General features: G+C 37.9%; 1 protein-coding gene across 1 annotated transcript in view; it reads right to left on the bottom strand.

The window, feature by feature from the left end:
• Nucleotides 1–1,889, bottom strand: part of LOC126412677 (DNA repair and recombination protein RAD54-like) — a 31,403-nt gene extending 29,514 nt beyond the window's left edge. Inside the window, exon 1 of the mRNA XM_050082381.1 lies at nt 444–1,889. Coding sequence (XP_049938338.1) covers nt 444–1,751 — 1,308 coding nt within the window. The 5' untranslated portion in view covers nt 1,752–1,889. The remainder of the gene's footprint in view (nt 1–443) is intronic.
• Nucleotides 1,890–19,098: the final 17,209 nt, after the last annotated feature.

Here is a 19,098-nt window from a genome sequence, read left to right on the forward strand (position 1 = left end):
CCATGAAGGCCCAACGGTGTGGACCGGCCGCCGTGTCATCCTCAGCCCATAGGCACCATTGGATGCAGATATGGAGGGGCATGGGGTCAGCACACCGCTCTCCCGGTCATATGTCAGTTTCCGAGACCGGAGCCGCTACTTCTCAATCAAGTAGCTCCTCAGTTTACCTCACAAGGGCTGAGTGCACCCCACTTGCCAACAGTGCTCGGCAGACCGAGTGATCACCCATGTAAGTGCTAGCCCAGCCCGACAGCGCTTAACTTCGGTGATCTGACGGGAACCGATGTTACCACTGCGGCAAGGCCATTGGTACAGTACAGGTCTACTGGATTATTTACATTACAGGTCTACTGGCTTATTTACATTATAATTAACAAAGTGAAAAAAATACATTACAAATGGTGTACCATAAGTTAAATATTATAAATGCTTACAGCTATTACCTTGTTTGAAGATTCAGCTCCAACAGTGCGCTTTACTGCATCACTGTTAATAAAATCACTGTAGATCTTATGCTGCAGTTCAGTTAAACGGACACACACCACCTGTTCAATCTTAACAGGCAAATATTTAGACAGCAGAGCTGATGTTCTCCGGATAAGACACCGGTTCACAATTGCAACTAATTCATCTAAACGTTCCTGTCCTTTCTGGCGCTCCTCGGGTGTTGCATCTGCATCTTGACCTCGCAGGATTGGATTTTCAAACTTACGCCGAAACTCTTGTGCTGTCCCCAAAATTCCTTCATTCACAAAATGAACCAAGCTGAAGTACTCGAGAAGATCATTTTGTATAGGTGTTCCAGACAGCAATACTCTTCGTTTGGCTCTCAGACCCATGAGAGCCTGGTAAGTTTGATTCTCACAGTTCTTCAATCTGTGTCCTTCATCGCAAAGTACAAGTCCCACTTCACTCTGATGTAATACTTTAGCATGCAGACGGAATGTTTCATATGATATGATTAATATGGGATTCACAGGTCTTTTTGAAAATGTTTGCATAAATGAATTAAGGTCTCTATCTATCTGTTCTTTGCCTCCACTGTCAATAGCGAGTGCATTAACACGGCCACCCAACCATTTATTTATTTCATTATACCAATTTTTTACCAGGCTGCTTGGCGCTACAACGATAGCTTTATCAATTGTTGGTTTACAATCAGGTCCCTGTCGCAGAAGAGTCCACATAAGTGTAATACACTGTAAGGTTTTACCAAGTCCCATTTCGTCTGCCATAATGCAACCGTATGCATTATCTATACGCTTACCAGTAACACATTCATACATGAATTTTACTCCTTCCCTTTGATGAGGTCTTAATACAGCTGAGAGAAGAGGATCCACAACAACATGGACAGGTTGTTTATCTGGATCAGTTTTCAGCTTTTCGTGAGCCGAAAGTTCCGGGGGTGCGTAGAGAACTAAAGCATTCGGCTCCAAAGGATCGTGCAGTGGTCTACGACATTTTGGTCGACCGACTCCAAGTGCGCGAGACAGACTAGAACCCTGGTAATTCGGGATTGGTATTTTAAAAGGTTTTGAAAGTAGCTTACGGATTAGAGATTCATGTGCAGACACGGTCACGAGGGTGATTTCTTGCGATATACATGTCTTTTTAAGTGCTAGTTTGCTACTAAACGTTTCATCTTTCGATTTATCTAACCTTATTTTCTTCTGGTTTTGAAGTATCTCGGGAACTGCGCTGAGAGGCTGTCTCTTAGCTGCTTGACTAGGTGCAAGACTTCGACGCATGCCTTCATTACTTAGACTTTAAGACTGAGAATTATGTACACAACAGATTACACACACGTTTTTACTGTCAAACTACGAATCTAAACATTACTACTTCATTACTTTCGCGCGTAAACATGTTGAAAGTGCAAACAGAGACAGTGCTACCACCCACAACAGAAAAAAAGCAAGCGTTTCCTGCGAGTTTGTTGCGGCAAGTCAACTAGCGGACACTTTCAAAAATCGTTTGGTAGATGGCACTCAATAACGTGAGAACCAAGCTATGTTGTGAAGATTAACACCTCTTTCGAAGTTTAATGAATTTTCTACTGTGCCAAAACATTTAATGCCTTGTGGTGTGTGTCCGAAGTCCTTTATCCAGAGTCATTGAAAACTTGCACGTGCAACTCAGCTTGTCTGTAGGAACGTCGTACTTGTGTACTGGCGTGACAGCAAGCAAGACAGTAATTGTCAAAGGTATGTGGAAATGCTCTCTATTCTGCTTTCGTTCGTAAGACCCAAGAGGTGACTGCTCAGGTCTTGAATCGTTTTTAAGTTAGTTAGTTAATTAGCAACAAACTTTCAACAGTTTTGTTAGACAAAAAAATAGTCGTCACTTGAATCACTTCGTATCCATGAACTGAAAACCTTGAACAGATTCAGGCCTCTGTTGCGAGGTGAGCGCATCATAAAGGAAGAAGGAAAAAATGAATTTTTACAATTACCAGTGAAGAAATAAATAAATCTTAAGTTTAAACAAGAAAACATAATCCAAGATAGAAATAATCTTACTTGAAGAGAGCGATGGAAAGGAGCTTGCTGCCAATATGTGAAATAAAGATGCCAAATTGAAAGTGAGTGGACTTGCGAAATCAGGACCTATGTGAAATGAAATGTAAAAGGATTGTAAAATCTCAGGCAGCTCAGTATGAAACTGCGTAATAATGGAAGATTCAAATAATTTTTTCTGCCCTCAAAGCGTACAAGCAGTAAGACTTCGAAAAGATATGGTACAGGGAACACAGTGGTGAACTTGTTCGTAGTAAACGTTTCATAAAGATGGTGTGATGGAAAATTCGTGTGTCAATGCAGAGACGGTTACAACTAACAGAAAACTCAAGAACGTATTTAGCAGTGTGTCAAATACAGCATAATGCAAGTAACATATTCAGTGAGGTCATTTTACAATGCATGTGGTTCATGGTTCATAGGAGTGGGGAAGAAAAGAGGTACACATGTGAAGAAATACTAAAAGTAATCAGCGAAAATAGCATCAAAGCGCCCCAAGCCTTACAGCTGCAAACATAGTCGACCCTAGTTTCATTACCAGTCAGAAAAATGGTTTTCAGAATGTAAAAATCAACATCAGCAGCACATGAAAGGACAGAGAAATCATCAACCAAAACAGCAGACAAAAGATCTGAATCTAATTCTGCAGAGCTGAATATAGTTCCGGAGGGACCTACTCATATGGTGTCAGATGTAGCTATCAATACAATAGGATTAAGCAAGGAAATGATCAAATGAAAAAGTAGTGATAAATCGGCAGCATCGATTGAATGATTAGTAGGGGAATCAGACACAGAACTTTAGCTGTGCCTGAAAATGGAGGAATAAGTGCATTAAGGCAAAGGAAAACAGAGTTTACTGTACACCAAAGGATTTCTATCGACAAGAGAAAAAAAGAAACCTCCTGGGAGAGCAATAATGAAAAGCTTACTGCTCTAACAATTATATCTCAGTAGTATGCATTACAGATATTTGGTATAAGAAAGCAGAGACAGTGGAACTAGCTTTAACCTGTTATGAAACACAGTGTTGTTATCGTAGAACATCTTGTATCTGTGCAAAAAAAAGTTTTACAGTTTAAAGTCAGCGCTGGCATTAGCTTACTCAGTGGAGATAAACATTTTGAAATCTCTGTAACAGAGGGACAGAGAAACAAATTAACCATACCATGTGGATACAGGTCACTTGGTGATAATTTGTATGTCTTCTTCAGTAAATTGATTCAAGCCCTTGATATGAGCTCTATCATTAAGGATAATGTTATTTTGTATGTGGATAAGAATATAGATGCAAGTGTTAACAATAAAGTTAGTAACAATCTCCTGAACATTCTGCATGGATTTGGTACTACATCATTGCTCAAAAGTGCTACAAGAATAACCAAAACAGTGGTGTCAACAGTAGGTCATTAAATAACGGACACTGAAACATGAAGTCTGATGTAATTGCAAAAGATATAGGGCTTTCAAATCATTTCTGTCAAGCCATTAATTTAAACATGGAAGAATATCACAGGAAGCAGGTTTATGAAAGAGTTTTTTTTTCAAGGAAAGCAGTGTGTGATTCTGTAAAGCAACTATATCATCAGACCTAGGAGGAAGTGTATGGCGAATGAAATGTAGAGGCTAACCACTGAAAGCTTTCGTCAATGTTTAAACTAAAATATGAGGAAACTTTTCTGAAAGAATTACGCTCTGTTTAAGAAAATTAGTAAGTATGTCCCCAAAAGGACTATGAAATCTCTTGAACCCCTAAATAAGTTTACTCCCTAATGGAGAAATCAAAGTGACGCAGAGTATCTAGATTACTGTAAAAATATACAAGAATATACAGGAAGGTGTTGCTAGCAGCAAAGGAAGCAATGAATGACAGCGACATGTGCAGTTTACATTGTAAAAGGAAAGTAATTAGGGCAGCTGTATTATTCGGGCAAACGAAGTTGACACTCGCACAGCGGTTCCTGGGCGCAACTGTAAATGGGAAATGGCTTTACGGTCGCTCCCATCGGCCACCGCCCAAGTGTCAACTTTGTTTGCACGTGTAATAAGAAAGGAAACAGGGGAGGAGAATTCAGGGGGAAAACAGCACAATCATACACACTACGCCGGCTGGAGAGGCCTAGCGGTTCTAGGCGCTACAATCTGGAACTGCGCGACCACAACAGTCGCGGATTCGAATCCTGCCTCGGGCATGGATGTGTGTGATGTCCTTAGGTTAGTTAGGTTTAAGTACTTCTAAGTTCTAGGGGACTGATGACCTCAGAAGTTAAGTCCCATAGTGCTCAGAGCCATTTGAACCAACCATACACACTACTTACCAGAAGCTACTTAACCGACTGAGTGGCATCGTTACCTACTACAGAGGGGGGAAGTCAGAAATGTGGTGTGCAGATTAAAAAAATTAAGAACCTCCAGGCTTAGCTGCAGTTCGAATGTGTGCGCTCAAGGAATCCAAATACAGCAAAAAGGGGCCCTTAGCAAGTTCTGCAAATGAATTACTCAGTCCAGGTATCTTTCCTGAATACTTAAAGCAAGCCAGACTTTCGCCAGTGCACGAAATGGATAACAAGGAAAACAAAGAAAACTATAGAACACCATCGCTGGTGGAAGTTTCATATCAGTGCACACTCTGCTGCAGAGTGAAAATTTCATTCTGGAATATATTAGTGATCTGGAACCAGCGATAAATGAACTCAAACAAGAACAGAAAGTGGAAAATGAGCCGTTTTTGGGCCTAAAGAAAGATGGCGTGTGAAACAAAACGAAAAACGTTTCGAACTGAAAACAACGAATAAATATGATCCGCTAGATAAAAATGAAGATACAGTCAACCAGGGAAATAAGAAAAATGATATCACATCTCCAAGAAGTGCTTGGAAGAAGCGAGAAAATACCGATATTAGTGCAGTTTTGCTTGCTGACAGCCACGGAAGAGGACTTGCGCAAATTCTTCATTATCAGCAGATTTAAATGTTTCAAGCATTGTGAAACCTGGAGCAGGTTTGCAAGAAGTTCTAAAAGAGTATCAAATCAGTAGTTGTGTGCCGTAGGATCAGTATGTTGTAATTTTAAGTGGCTCAAATTACATGTATAAAAATGAACTAAAAGTAGCAAACAGACTCTTAAGAGATGCACTATTTAAATTAAGTGATCAAAAAGCAATTGTGACCAGTATACTTTACAGGCATGACCTTATAGAATCTTCTTGTGTAAAAAAAGAGATTCAAAAAGCAAACAGGAGCTACAGAAAGATCTGCAAGACCACTTCAAATGCTTTCTTTCTCCCTGTTGATGATTTAGAAAGAAAGTATTTCACAACACACAGAATGCATCTAAATAAATGGGGCAAATCGCAACTCAGCCAGAAAATCAAAGCCTTAGTGAAAAGTGTTTTTTATGACTGTCAGAAATATGACAAAATTTCACTGCCAACTGTAAAGGAGATGTGCAAAATATCTTCCCTATAAATAATTCCTGCTACAGCAGTAGTAGAACAAAAAGAATCGATTATAGTAGGAAGTATTGAAAAAGAAATAGCAGCAGAGAATCTGCCAAATTTAGCAGCAGCAACAGACACTCCACTATCGTCAACAACAGCAGACGGTCCAGTTGAAGCGATTAGTAGAGTACCAGTCAGAAGAAGAGTGACAAGACCCTCACACATTAAGGTGAACTGTGCACCAAATCTAGATGGCTTGATTTTGCTGTATCAGAAGGTACAAGGACTACGCAATAAAATGTGTGAGCTGGAAGTAATTTTAAACTGTAATCTTAAGGAGGTTTCTGTGCTGTGTATCAATGAACAATGGCTTTGGGACACTTAGATTTATGCAGAAAATATACCAGAGTTTGACTTAATAAGTAGCTTTTGCAGGGAAACTTATAAATGTGGAGGTGTATGCATCTATGTTAGAAGTAATGGCAAATCTAAAGAGGTAAAACTTAGCAAGGTGAAGTGTGCAGAAAAAGACTTTGAATGTTGTATTTGTCAACTTACAGACTGTCAAAGTATCATTGCTTGCATCTATAGGTCCCTGTCAGGTGACTGTACCTAATTCTCATACTATATAGATGATCTTTTAAATGAATTGAGATGCAGGTCAAAATGCATAATACTTCTTGGTGACTTTAACATTAATTTTAACAAAAGCAATAAGACAAGGTACAATTATTAAATCTGTTTAACTCATACAACATGCAACCTACTGTGCAGATAATTACCAGATATGGGGATGGATCTGAAACAACACATGATCAGAAATTTACCAACAAACAAAGCTGTGAGTACAATATTGAAGTAGCAGATAGAGGCTTTTCTGACCATATGGCTTTAAAAATGATGATAAGGAATGACAACAATAAGAAATGCACAGTCACTGAATATGCTGGCCAATGAGGCCGAGTGGTTCTAGGTGCTTCAGCCAGGAACCAAGCAGCTGTTACGGTCACAGGCTCGAATCCTGCCTCGGGCATGGATTTGTGTGATCTCCTTAGGTTAGTTACGTTTAAGTAGTTGTAAGTATAGGGGACTGATGATGTTAAGTCTCATAGTGCTCAGCGTCATTTGAAACATTTGAAAAATATGTACAAAGAAGACTTATTAATGTAAACAACATAAGGGGTTTTAAAAATATGTTAAAAAGGGTGCAGTAAGGCATAGAACAAACTGATGATGTAGACAAAAAGTATGACACTTTTCTTACTGATTATAAATATTGCTATGATGTGGCATCCCCGTTAAAAAGAATTAAAGTCAGTGATAAGACTAACACGTTGGTAACACAAGGGATTAAAAAATCTGCAATCACCCTTATAAACCTCAGCAAACATGCTAAAATAAATACAACAATAAAACCATACTATAGGAAATATAGAAGGGTATATAGGAAAGTTTTACAGGCGGCAAAAACGCTAAGCAATGATTCATACATTAACAAGAGAAGCAATAAATCAAAATCGATTTGGAAGGTTCTAAGCAATAGCATAGGAAAATGTAAAACCAATACCCATAATTTCAAAATTAAAAGTGAGAGTAAAGTGATAGAAGATGCTCAACAGATAGCCAATATATTCAATGAACATTATGTGAACATAGTACCAAACCTAATTAAAAGTCTGTGCAATTCAAACAACAAAAACGTAAAAGTAAAATGTGTGAAAAGAGAATGTTTCTGTATCCAGTAACAGAATGTGAAGTTAGAAATGCTATTAATAAACTAAAAAATAAAATGTCTTGTGGTATTAACGGAATTCCAGACAAGGTTATCAAACATAGTTCTACCAGTAACTAACTTACATTATTAACACTTCTTTCAGGACAGGGGTGTTCACATCAAAACTAAAATTCTCCATAATAAAGCCACTTCACAAAAAGGATAGTATGGCTGACATAAATAATGGTAGGCCAACGTCATTATTGTCACGTTTCTGTAAAGTGATTGACAGAGTAATGAATGAAAGGCTAGCTGACTTCCTGAATAAAAATAAAATACTGACTAATGCTCAAAATGGATTTAGAAAGAATAAATCCACAGGAATGGCAGTCTTTCAACTCATGAAAATGGTCCTATTGCCTTGGACAAGAATGAATTAAGGTGTGGGATATTCTTAGATTTATCTAAAGCATTTGGTCTAATAATCCATGATTTATTGTTTATGAAAGTAGAATTTTATGGGGTCTGAGGACTTTCATTCAAATGGTTCAAGTCTTATCTCTCTGATAGACAACAAAAACACAAATATGTCATGAAAGCAAAGACTATCTCTCAGATTAAAGAAAAAAAAACTAGCTATGGTGTGCCCCTGGGTTCCGTGTTAGGCCCTCTGTTGTTCCTGGTATATACCAACGATTTGCCAAACCATCTGACAGTTGCAGAAGCAGTGATGTTCGCTGAAGGCACTATCATTTTCATAAAAGTATATGCTGAGGATAATCTACAGCAGAGTGTCTCTAGGATGATAAATGAGACAGGAAAATGGTTTAGCGATAATACTTTGATCATAAATAAGGTTAAAACGGTATTGATGAATTTCAGTAATATTAAAAGTAATGCTAGAAGACGAGTAATAGCTGAGTTAGGGAACTATGTTATTGCACAAGCTCCATACATAAAATTCCTAGATATATGGTTGGATGTGCACTTGAGATTGGAAAAGCATCTAGAAGTTTTGAGTATAAAACTAAGCAAATGCTGCTATGTGCTAAGAATGCTTCATGACTGTTGCAACTCTGAATCATTGCAGCGTGCCTATTATGCATATATGAATAGTTTGCTTAAATATGGTGTGATCTTCTGGGGAAATACAGATATGGCAAAACAAGCTTTCAAACTTCAAAAAAGGGCTGTTACAATAATGAAAGTGGTTCCCTGTAGAGTGTCATGCAGGGAAATATTTAAAGATTTAGAATATTGACTCTTCCTAGCTTATACATCTATGAATGTGTCTGCTTTCTGAAAACTCACCAGGAATTTTCAACACTAAATAATCAGGTTCATAACCATGAAACAAGGAAACGAGATGATTTTCGCAGAGATACCCACAAAGGAGTGCTCTGCCAAAAAAGTGTAAACAACCAGCCCAAAATACTTTTTAGTGCATTGCCTGCTACAATAAAGAAAATTAAATAATTTCATAAATTCAAGGTAGCTCTTAAACAATTTTTACTAAAACATAGTTTTTATGGCATTGAAGAATATCAGAATATGAAAAAGTAATATTATTTATATGTACTGATATAAAATATTTGTATTTTTTGTCCAAGTTTTTGAAACAAATTAAATATAAAAAGTTATATTGTAATTGACTACATCTGTATGAAGTATATTTTTAACAGATGAATAAAGAGATTTATAATGAGTAGTTAGCATCAATGTGGAAAATTAAAGTCCTGGCAACTTTTTTAGGTAAATGGGAACCTGTATATTGGACAGAAATTAAAATGTATCACATATTTTTATTACCTTGATTTCTCTGGCTAGTTATTAATATTGTTTAGTTACTAATATTGTTTATTATGTTATACACTACATATATTTGTCACTTATGAATTATACAACTGTCTTTACTTGTTACACGTATATACCCAACAACAAGTTGGGCAACAGAGAACTCACGGTATCCCTTTGAAGGAAGGCTACTCAGACATAAGAAAAACATAAAATATATAGGGGTCACTCTTGATGGAACGGTCAATTACAAACAGCATCTCTTAAGAACACCTGTCGAAATCAAAACACAAAATAACATTCTCCAGAAACTCTATGTCACATCGTGTGGTTCCTCTGCATTGACACTTCGAATTGCAGTCCTGAGATTAGTGTATTCTGTTGTGGAATATTACTCCCCAACTTAGATGAATAGTACTCACACAGACTTTTTGAGACATAACTCAATCATACCATGTGTCTAATAACTGGCACAACAAGACTTACACTTAGTTTCTGGTTACCCATACTTAGCCCTGTGACACCTTCATCTCTATAGCAGGGAAGTGCACTTACATGACAGAAAACATGCATTCCAACCATCAGAGAAGGACAACTTTGCTCTCATCACCCACCCATGGAACCTACAAGGACGTTACTTGGCAAAGGCTTTAATAAGAATGACTGCTGGAGATGCACAGGGCAGATTAATGCTACAATGAACAATTTTGATGCCACACATATCAAACAAGGTTTCTGGCTTTGAGCTGTCACACAACACCTGGTAAATTCTTAACTGAATAAGAACCAGCACTAGAGATTGTGCCAATTCTCTATAAAAGTGGAAGAAAATAATTTCTCCAAGTTGTGACTGGGCGCTGAGAAGCAGATTGCTCGTCAAGTAGTTCAAGAATGTCCTCTGAGAGCTTTCCATGGCGCTTCAGAAGAGTTCCTGATGATGACAGAGGAATCAATAGACTGCATACATGACCAGCATATCAGTTTCTAATGGGAGATAACCGTAAATAATATTTTTTGTGATGTAGCCACAACTAAATAAATAAAAAACTGACAAAATCCATGTCATGTACAAATTCAATGATTGATAAATAAATATGAATATGAATACGAGCGTCATGGCAAAAATGGTATTTGTCTTCAGCTTTGTAAATTACTGTTGGAATTGTGTGAACAATATATTTCGTGTGTGATGGCGCAAAGTGCACTGTGTGAAGTAGACCTCTTTGGCATTGTCTAACGCTCTTTGTGTGCGCTAATTATTCTGTTGTGTTCGCTGTAAATTTTTTTTGTTCTTGAATGTGCAAATATAGTTATTAGCAAAATGTCCTTTTTTCTCCTTAATACTTATTCAGCTGCGCAAATTCCAATAGGTTATGGGCCCAGTCTGCATTTGGAATAAGTATATCAATAAAATAGTAGGGAGAAAGTATTGGAAAAGTTCCAAGTTACAAGACGATCGCAATTTTTTTCCGCATTATTTTTCGGTGTTCTTTACGGCAATAAAAAGCAAGTTACCGTTAAGAATGAGTGCGGCACAAATTCCACAGATTGAAAGACTTATAGGTCGCGAAAACTATGCAACCTGGAAGTTCGCAGTAGAAGCGTATTTACGTTTAGACGACCTATGGGACGTGGTAGATGGGACAATGAAATCCACAGATCAGAATTATTCAAGTAAGGATAGGAAAGCAAAATCAAAATTGATATTACTGATTGATTCGGTGAATTATGTTCACGTTGAAAAAGCTGCTACAGCGAAAGAAGTCTGGGACAATTTACGAAGTGCATTCGAGGATGGTGGTCTTACGAGAAAAGTAGGATTATTATGCGAGTTAATTACCACTCGTCTGGACAAATGTAAGAGTGTAGACGAACACGTTAACAAAATAATAATCACGTCGAACCGACTGAGAAACATCAGGTTCGAGATCGCTGACGAATGGATAGGAACATTGCTGTTGGCAGGACTGCCCGAAAGGTATGCACCTATGATTATGGGACTCGAAAGATTGGGTATACCAATCACAGGCGACAGTGTTAAGGTGAAAATCCTGCAGGACGTAAAGAGTGCTCCAAGCTGTTGTACATTGGAGAAGAAAGGTGCGTCTGCTCTCTACTCAAAAAACAAAAAGAAGAAACTGGTGAGGTGCTATAAATGTCAGAAGATGGGACATATTGCGTCTCAGTGCAAAGAAAAAGTAAGCCCAAGATCAGACACTCAGCAAAAGAGGTATGTTACTGATAGCCCAGAGAGAAGGACCAATAACAAAGGTAAGGCACTCTCATGTTTTTATTCTTTTGGTGGGATGAGTAATCGTGATATGGAATGGATTTTAGACTCAGGTGCATCTGTGCATATTGTTAAAGATAAATCACTTCTTTATGACATCAAAGATAAGACTCATATGGGAATATCTACTGTTGATGGCAACAAGCTCCAGTGTCACCTGGCTGGGAAACTAGATCTACATGTAAGTGAATCAGATATGGTTACAGCACACAATGTTCATTATGTGAAAAATGTGGCAACTAACCTGCTGTCTGTAGGGGAAATTGTCAAGAAAGGAAATACAGTCACTTTTGACATGCAGGGTGCAAGAGTAATCAGTGAAAGTAGTGAAGTTATAGCTGCAGCAAGTAACGAAAGGGGTATTTTTAAGTTGGATACCTTTGACAGTAATCATAAAAATGTTAGTGATTCAGTACATTCAGCAGAAGGTTTTTTATGGCACCGGAGGCTTGGACATCTAAATAGAAAGAGTATGTCTATAATAAAGGATATGGTAAAGGGAATACAGAATTTTAGTGTGTCCAAGGATCCTTGTGAGACATGTATAAAGGGAAAACAAGCAAGGCTACCCTTCAAGACTAGTAAGAGTAAATCCACAGAAGTCTTACAGTTAATCCGCACAGATGTATGTGGCCTGATGGAGTGTGAATCCATAGGTGGGAGTAATTATTTTCTTACGTTTATTGATGATTACTCACGATATACTCATGTTTATTATCTTAGTTCTAAAGACCAAGTGAGAGATATCTTTGAGGAATATTGCAATATGGTTGAAAGGTGGACGGGAAAGAAGATCAAGATCATTAGGTCTGATAATGGGAGAGAATATATTAACCAGAAATTGAAGAAACTTCTAGCAGAAAAGGGAATCAGGCATCAAACTACCATAAGGTACAGCCCATCTCAAAATGGGGTTGCTGAGAGGACTAATAAGACCATTGTTGAGAAAGCAAGGAGCATGATGACTGATGCTGAATTATCCAAAGATTTTTGGGCTGAGGCAGTGACAATAGCTGTATATTTGAACAATAGATCACCTACAAAAGCATTAAAGAATAGAACCCCTTATGAGATATGGATAGGAAAGAATCCTGATCTAAGCAATATAAGGGTTTTTGGGTGTGATGCAATGGCACATATTCCAAAACAGCTAAGAGGAAAATGGGACCCAAAAGCTAAAAAGTATATTTTTGTAGGCTATTGTGAAAATTCAAAGGGCTACCGATTAATGGATCTATTGACTAAAAACATTGTCACAAGTAGAGATGTAATATTCTTTGAAAATAGAAAGGACTCAAAAGAGAGCAAAACCACTCAGTCAACTGCACCTAGTTCAGAAGGTGAAACCTTGTGTGAGGAAATAGAAAGTGAAGAAGAGGAAGACGACAGCCAAGGACAAATGGATACAATTTATGATGACAATGAGTTAGAGGATGAAAAAAATGAAGGAAACAATGTAAGGAATTCTTCTCGTGTACCAAAACTGAAGGAATATCTGGATTTTGAGATGTATACAGCACAGTCTTTTAATGATGAGCCAAGAACAGCAGAAGAAGCAATGAGTGGCCCAAACTGTCAAGAATGGAAAGAAGCGATGAAGAGAGAATTAGAATCTTTATATCAGAACGAAACTTTTGAATGGGTAGATATGCCAGGAGATAAGAAACCACTGCAGGCAAGATGGGTATTCAATTTGAAGAACCCTGGAAGCTCATCACCAACATACAAAGCAAAACTTGTGGTAAAAGGATATTCACAAAAACAAGGGGTAGATTTCACCTGTAGTCAAGTATGCATCATTGAGATATCTTTTAGCCTTGGCAGTAAAACGAAATTTAATAATTCATCATATGGATGTTAAAACGGCATATTTAAATGGGAAATTGGAGGAGGAGATATATGTCATTCCACCAAGGGAAGCCATAAAAACCAGATCAGAAAGTAAAAAGATTTGGCGTTTGAGAAAAAGTATTTATGGACTTAAACAAAGTGGACATTGCTGTAATCGATGTCTACATAATAATGGCGATATGGGTGGACGATTTCTTTATCCTGACTGAAAGTGAAGGCCAAATGAGAATTTTCAAGAAACAGCTGCAGTAGGAGTGAAGTTAAGTGTAAATGAGACTGATGTGGAATGTGACAAGAATGTTCCTTATTTAGAAGCAGTAGGGAGTCTGTTATATTTGTCTCAAATGTCACGACCTGACATTGCTTTTGCCACCAATGCAGTGAGCAGATATTGCAGAGACCCAAAGGAAAATCACTGGAAAGCTGTAAAGAGGATATTCCGATACCTAAGAGGAACCTCAAACTATGAGTTAAAATACCATAGAGATGGTAACGCAAAACTAGAGGGAGACAGATACTCCACCACTGGCTGCTGTTTTAAATTAATGGGGGGCCTCACATCATGGTCCTATCAAAAGCAAAAAACTGTTGCATTGAGCACCGTAGAGGCCGAGTATATGGCACTATCTTACACCACACAGGAAGCATTATGCCTACGAACATTAATAAGTGAAATAGAACCCAATTTAATTGAGGAACCTACAACCATCTTCTGTGACAATAAGGGAGCCATAAACCTAGCTAAAATGATGTTACTAGTGCTAGGACAAAGCATATTGATATACGGCACCATTTCATTCGGGACCACATAGAGCGACAGAACACTGCCGTGAACTATCTGCCACAGAAGACATGTTAGCTGACCTTCTGACCAAACCCTTGGAAAGGGAGAAGTTTGAGAAGATTGTGGGACTATTTGGTTTATCTTGCGGAAGCAACACACAAAATATAAGTTCAAGGAGGGGTGTTGGAATTGTGTGAACAATATATTTCGTGTGTGACAGCGCAAAGTGCACTGTGTAAAATAGACCTCTTTGGCATTGTCTAACACTCTTTGTGTGCGCTAATTATTCTGTTGTGTTCGCTGTAAATTTTTTTTGTTCTTGAATGTGCAAATATAGTTACTAGTAAAATGTCCTTTTTTCTCCTTAATACTTATTCAGCTGCGCAAATTCCAATAATTACTTTTGTCTATTCTTTTTGACCTAGGAGGAATGCTGACTACAAGTTAAAAGTCTGATGACTGGGAAATCCGCTCAGTCACAGCACTAGCCACAAATACCGTGGAGACATTCAAGGAGCAATGTGATAATGTAAGAATGAAGGTCGATGTCTTACAACAACTCAAGGGCACAAGATGGAGTGCTTCAGACATCTGCTCTAGACTTGTGATACTCGGTAAGAGAACATACTTCCCCTGTGAGGTATCAATCCTGCCAGTTGAGACAGATTTACATTGCTCTTCGCCAAACTTTCCCCCAGGTGACAGGAGCTCCAATTGAGAAGATTCAAGTTCTGCCCAGAATAGCATCGCCCAGCATCAGAAAAATAGTAACAGCGAAATCCAAAGGGAGCAAAATTGATGACAGGCACCCACTTCATGGGCATGAACCTGTTGCTCAACATCTTCACAGCAGGAAAATCTTAATCCCAAGTACTGCCTTCTTAGTGAAGTGAAAGGCTGAACAGAGACTTCAACGCTGGCAGTACAGAGCTAACTGTGTTGGATACCACAAAAAGACGAGCTGGCATTGGCAAGTCCAACAGCAGTTCATATTGATGAAGTGCTGACTTCATTAAAATGGTTGTCATCGACACTCTAAGAAGAGCAACACTACTTTGTTAGTTGGGGAAATGTTCTAAAAACTTTATCATAGGAATCTCATATTAGACTTAAGCAATTCCTTTTAATTACTGATTAGTTTTAAACTGATATAACATAATTTCCAGTAGTGGCAATGCATTCTAAAATTATTCCAACTTGGAGCAAAGCTTGCTTAAGTTCATGTTACTGCAGATTGTTAATAATTCAATGGTATTCTGATTCTGGCGTAATAATAATAAAATTGTGCATTACTCATTGAATTCATATACTACAATGAAGTGAAAGTGGGTTGAGCTGATATGAAATACACTGTAAAAAAAACAACAAAAAAAACAGTGTTCTTATTCGCACAGTTACTAGATGATAACTTGGCTCTTCTCAAGAGCACAAAATTTGGTTTCAAAATTATACGCAAAACATTTATGTTTATAGCACCTGTGCATTCTCAGAGTCCTGACTAACTCTGAGAACAATAAAAATGCATAAACTGCTGATATAAGAGCTTTACTTTTAAATGTGTCATCAGTATATTATAAATGGCTATCAGCATTTTACAAGAAGAGAATAGAAATTGTGTTTTTAGGAATGCAGTAAGTATACTGCAGAGATGATGAGAGTGTTTCCAAGTGCCAGGTATCTTAGTGTTATTTCTAGCTAAACACCAAATGGCATTGCGTCTCATATATGCCAAATGTGACTTTTATTTAAAGGACCAAAAGCGCCCCAAAAAGAATTCAAAATTAGCTATACTCATTCGAAAACGCTTTTTGAACGACATTTCGACCTCTGCCAATAACTCTTTTATTGCAGGGAGGGTGTAGATGACCCCAAATCATTTATTTGAGAAATCATTTCTATGAGAAACCTATTTTTGCAATCAGATTTTGGGGGTCCGTTTTCTGCTCATTGAAGTTTCTGTTAGCTCTTGATCTAAAATCTATTCAACTATTATATGGAACATTAATTTTATTTCAGGCCATTTTAAAAACTGCACTGTAAAAACTCCAACTGTCTTCTGACATACTAACTAAACTCTGAGGGCAGCGGTGGACAGATGCATTCACGAGTTTTCAATACCTGTGAAAACGTGGCTTATTGCTTTGTGCTTTGGCCTGATCTTGGGTTTTAATATGGATGTTTGTGTCTACTCTGGTACTGGTACTGCATCTATAAAATATAACACAGTTCCATTTTTACCTTGGCTGTTATATGACCACAGTGGTTTATTTCACATTTATTTTGGCTGTTCGAATTTTCAAGTCCTTACTCCAGTTCTTGTGATTTTATACTGTCACCCTGATTGCATGTATACAAATGTCTGTCTGTCATTTAAATATATGACTGCTGTAGTAGTAGACCCTAATTAGGGAATCATTTCATTCTTGTCAACGACCAAAAAAGAAACATTACTACCATAGTGTTTATGTCTAAATAAGTATGCTTTCTTTTGACATATTACAAAGTTCATCCCTCACGCAAAATATTATGAACAGGTAAATAATTTCGGGATACGAGGTGCAACTATAAAGTAATGAGACGGATGTGAAAAAAATGTTGCTTACTGATTTAGGCAAGTTCAGTGTTGTCTCCTTCAGAGTAGTTCCCTTCTGATTATACACACTTTTTGCAACACTTCTGCCATTGATGGTAACATTCCTGGAACTCATCTTCTACAATATCCTCAAAGATCCTTGTCACAGCTTTTTTGACTCTTGGAAATAGAAAAAAGTCGCGCGGAGTGATATCTGGTGAATAAGGTGGCTGTGATAGTACTGAAATTTGCTTTTAGGTTAAAAATTTCTGTACTGACAGAGCAGTATGAGATGGCGCATTATCGTGACGCAGAATCCAATTATCACCAATGTTGGCTTGGACACGAAGGACTCTTTCACGAAGTCTTTCTGAAATTTCTTTGTAGTAATATTGGTTAACTGTTTGTCCAGGAGGCACCCATTCTTTATGAACAATTCCCTTGGAATCAAAGAAGCACACAGGCATGCATTTCACTTTTGACTTTGACATGCGAACTTTTTTTGGTCTGGATGATCCCTTTGAACACAATTACAAACTTTGGCGTTTCGTCTCTCGATTGTACTGAAAAACCAACTTTCATCACCAGTGATAAAACGGCTCAGAAATTCTGGATTAATTTGCGTTTGCTCTAACACATCGGCTGCCACATTTTTCCGTGTTTCTCGCTGTTGTGGTGTCAGATTGTTGGGGACCATTTTTGCACAAATCTTTCTCATACCAAGATCTTCAGTTATTAGTAGATGAACCATTTCTCGACTGATGTTCAGTTCTTCTGCAATTTCCACAGATAATCTTCGATCAGATCGCCAAGATGGCCGACGAGTAAGTGACGACAGAAACCATTTCCAGAAAGTTAAGTGATTTAGACAGGAATATAATTTAGTTTAACGCCGACAACAAATTAAATACGTGCATTAGTGTATCGTTTAGTCTTGCCGTTAAAGGTTTGACTTTTCTTTGCGTATTTTTTCAGAAAACACGAAAAGATGGTAACTTCGCGAAGTCGCGCTTAGGCTTAAGTTTTGTAAACGTGTTTGTTTCTTGTTTCACGGTCATTTAACTAGTTTCTTGGTAACAAATAAGTAAACTACCGTAAATAGCGTATAACTTCATTGTTTTAACACAAATTTCAGAAAAACAGCGTAACTTTATATCAGAAACTTGCCTATATACATTTGTTTATAGGCCTAATTCTCGTAACGTTTTTGGAGAATCAAAGTTAAAGTATCTCGTTTAATTGCCCTTTTTTCATTCCATTGAGTGAAATATATAATAAATAGCGTATACCTTCGTTGTTTTAATACAGATCTCAGAAAAACAGCGGAATTTTAAATCAGAAACTTGCTTATATACATTTGTGAATAGCCTTAATTCTTGTAACGTCTTTTTTGATTTTCGGTAATTTAATTGATTTATTCTAGCTAAAGTATTATTTTTGCCATGAGTGAGAAGTGCCTGACTTGCCGAAAAATTTTTAGTTCCGGGGTTTGGTGTGATGGATGCAGTAGTTTTTTTCACTGGGGGGACTGCAGTGGCGTGGGTGTTGGGAAAGTGGATCAGGCTCATCAGTGGTTATGTAGGATTTGCAGTAGAGATAGGAAAATAGTGGAACAGGAGGGGAAAATTGCTGCCCTTCAGGCTGAGCTAGATCAGGCTAGGGAAGATCTGGACAGGTTAAGGAGGGAGAAGGGCAAAGAGAGGTGGGAAGTGGCAACAGGTAGCAGAAGGAACAGGCCTAGAACTAAGTCTGACAGTTTTGTGGTGAATGTCAAAAATAAGTTTGACCTGTTGCTTCAGTTAGAAACTGATGAGCCTCAAGCAGAGGTAGCTGTAGACAGGACACAACAAACTTTCAATAGGAAATTGAAAAAGAATGTAGGTAAGTCATCGAAAAGGAAGAAAGTTTTGTTGTTAGGCAGTTCTCATGCCAGAGGTGTAGGCCAACTTCTGCAGGAGGAATTAGGACCAGAATACCAGGTCACAAATTTTTTCAAACCAAGTGCTAGTCTGGATCAGGTGACAGAGGATTTAGGTTCACTCTGTAAAGGATTTACCAGGGAAGACACCGTGGTTATTGTGGGAGGGCCAGGGAACAGCATCGACAGAGATCCTGGGTACAGTATAGAGTGTGACC

Source organism: Schistocerca serialis, chromosome 7 (genome assembly GCF_023864345.2).
Source record: "Schistocerca serialis cubense isolate TAMUIC-IGC-003099 chromosome 7, iqSchSeri2.2, whole genome shotgun sequence".
NCBI classification, from domain to species: Eukaryota; Metazoa; Arthropoda; class Insecta; order Orthoptera; family Acrididae; genus Schistocerca; species Schistocerca serialis.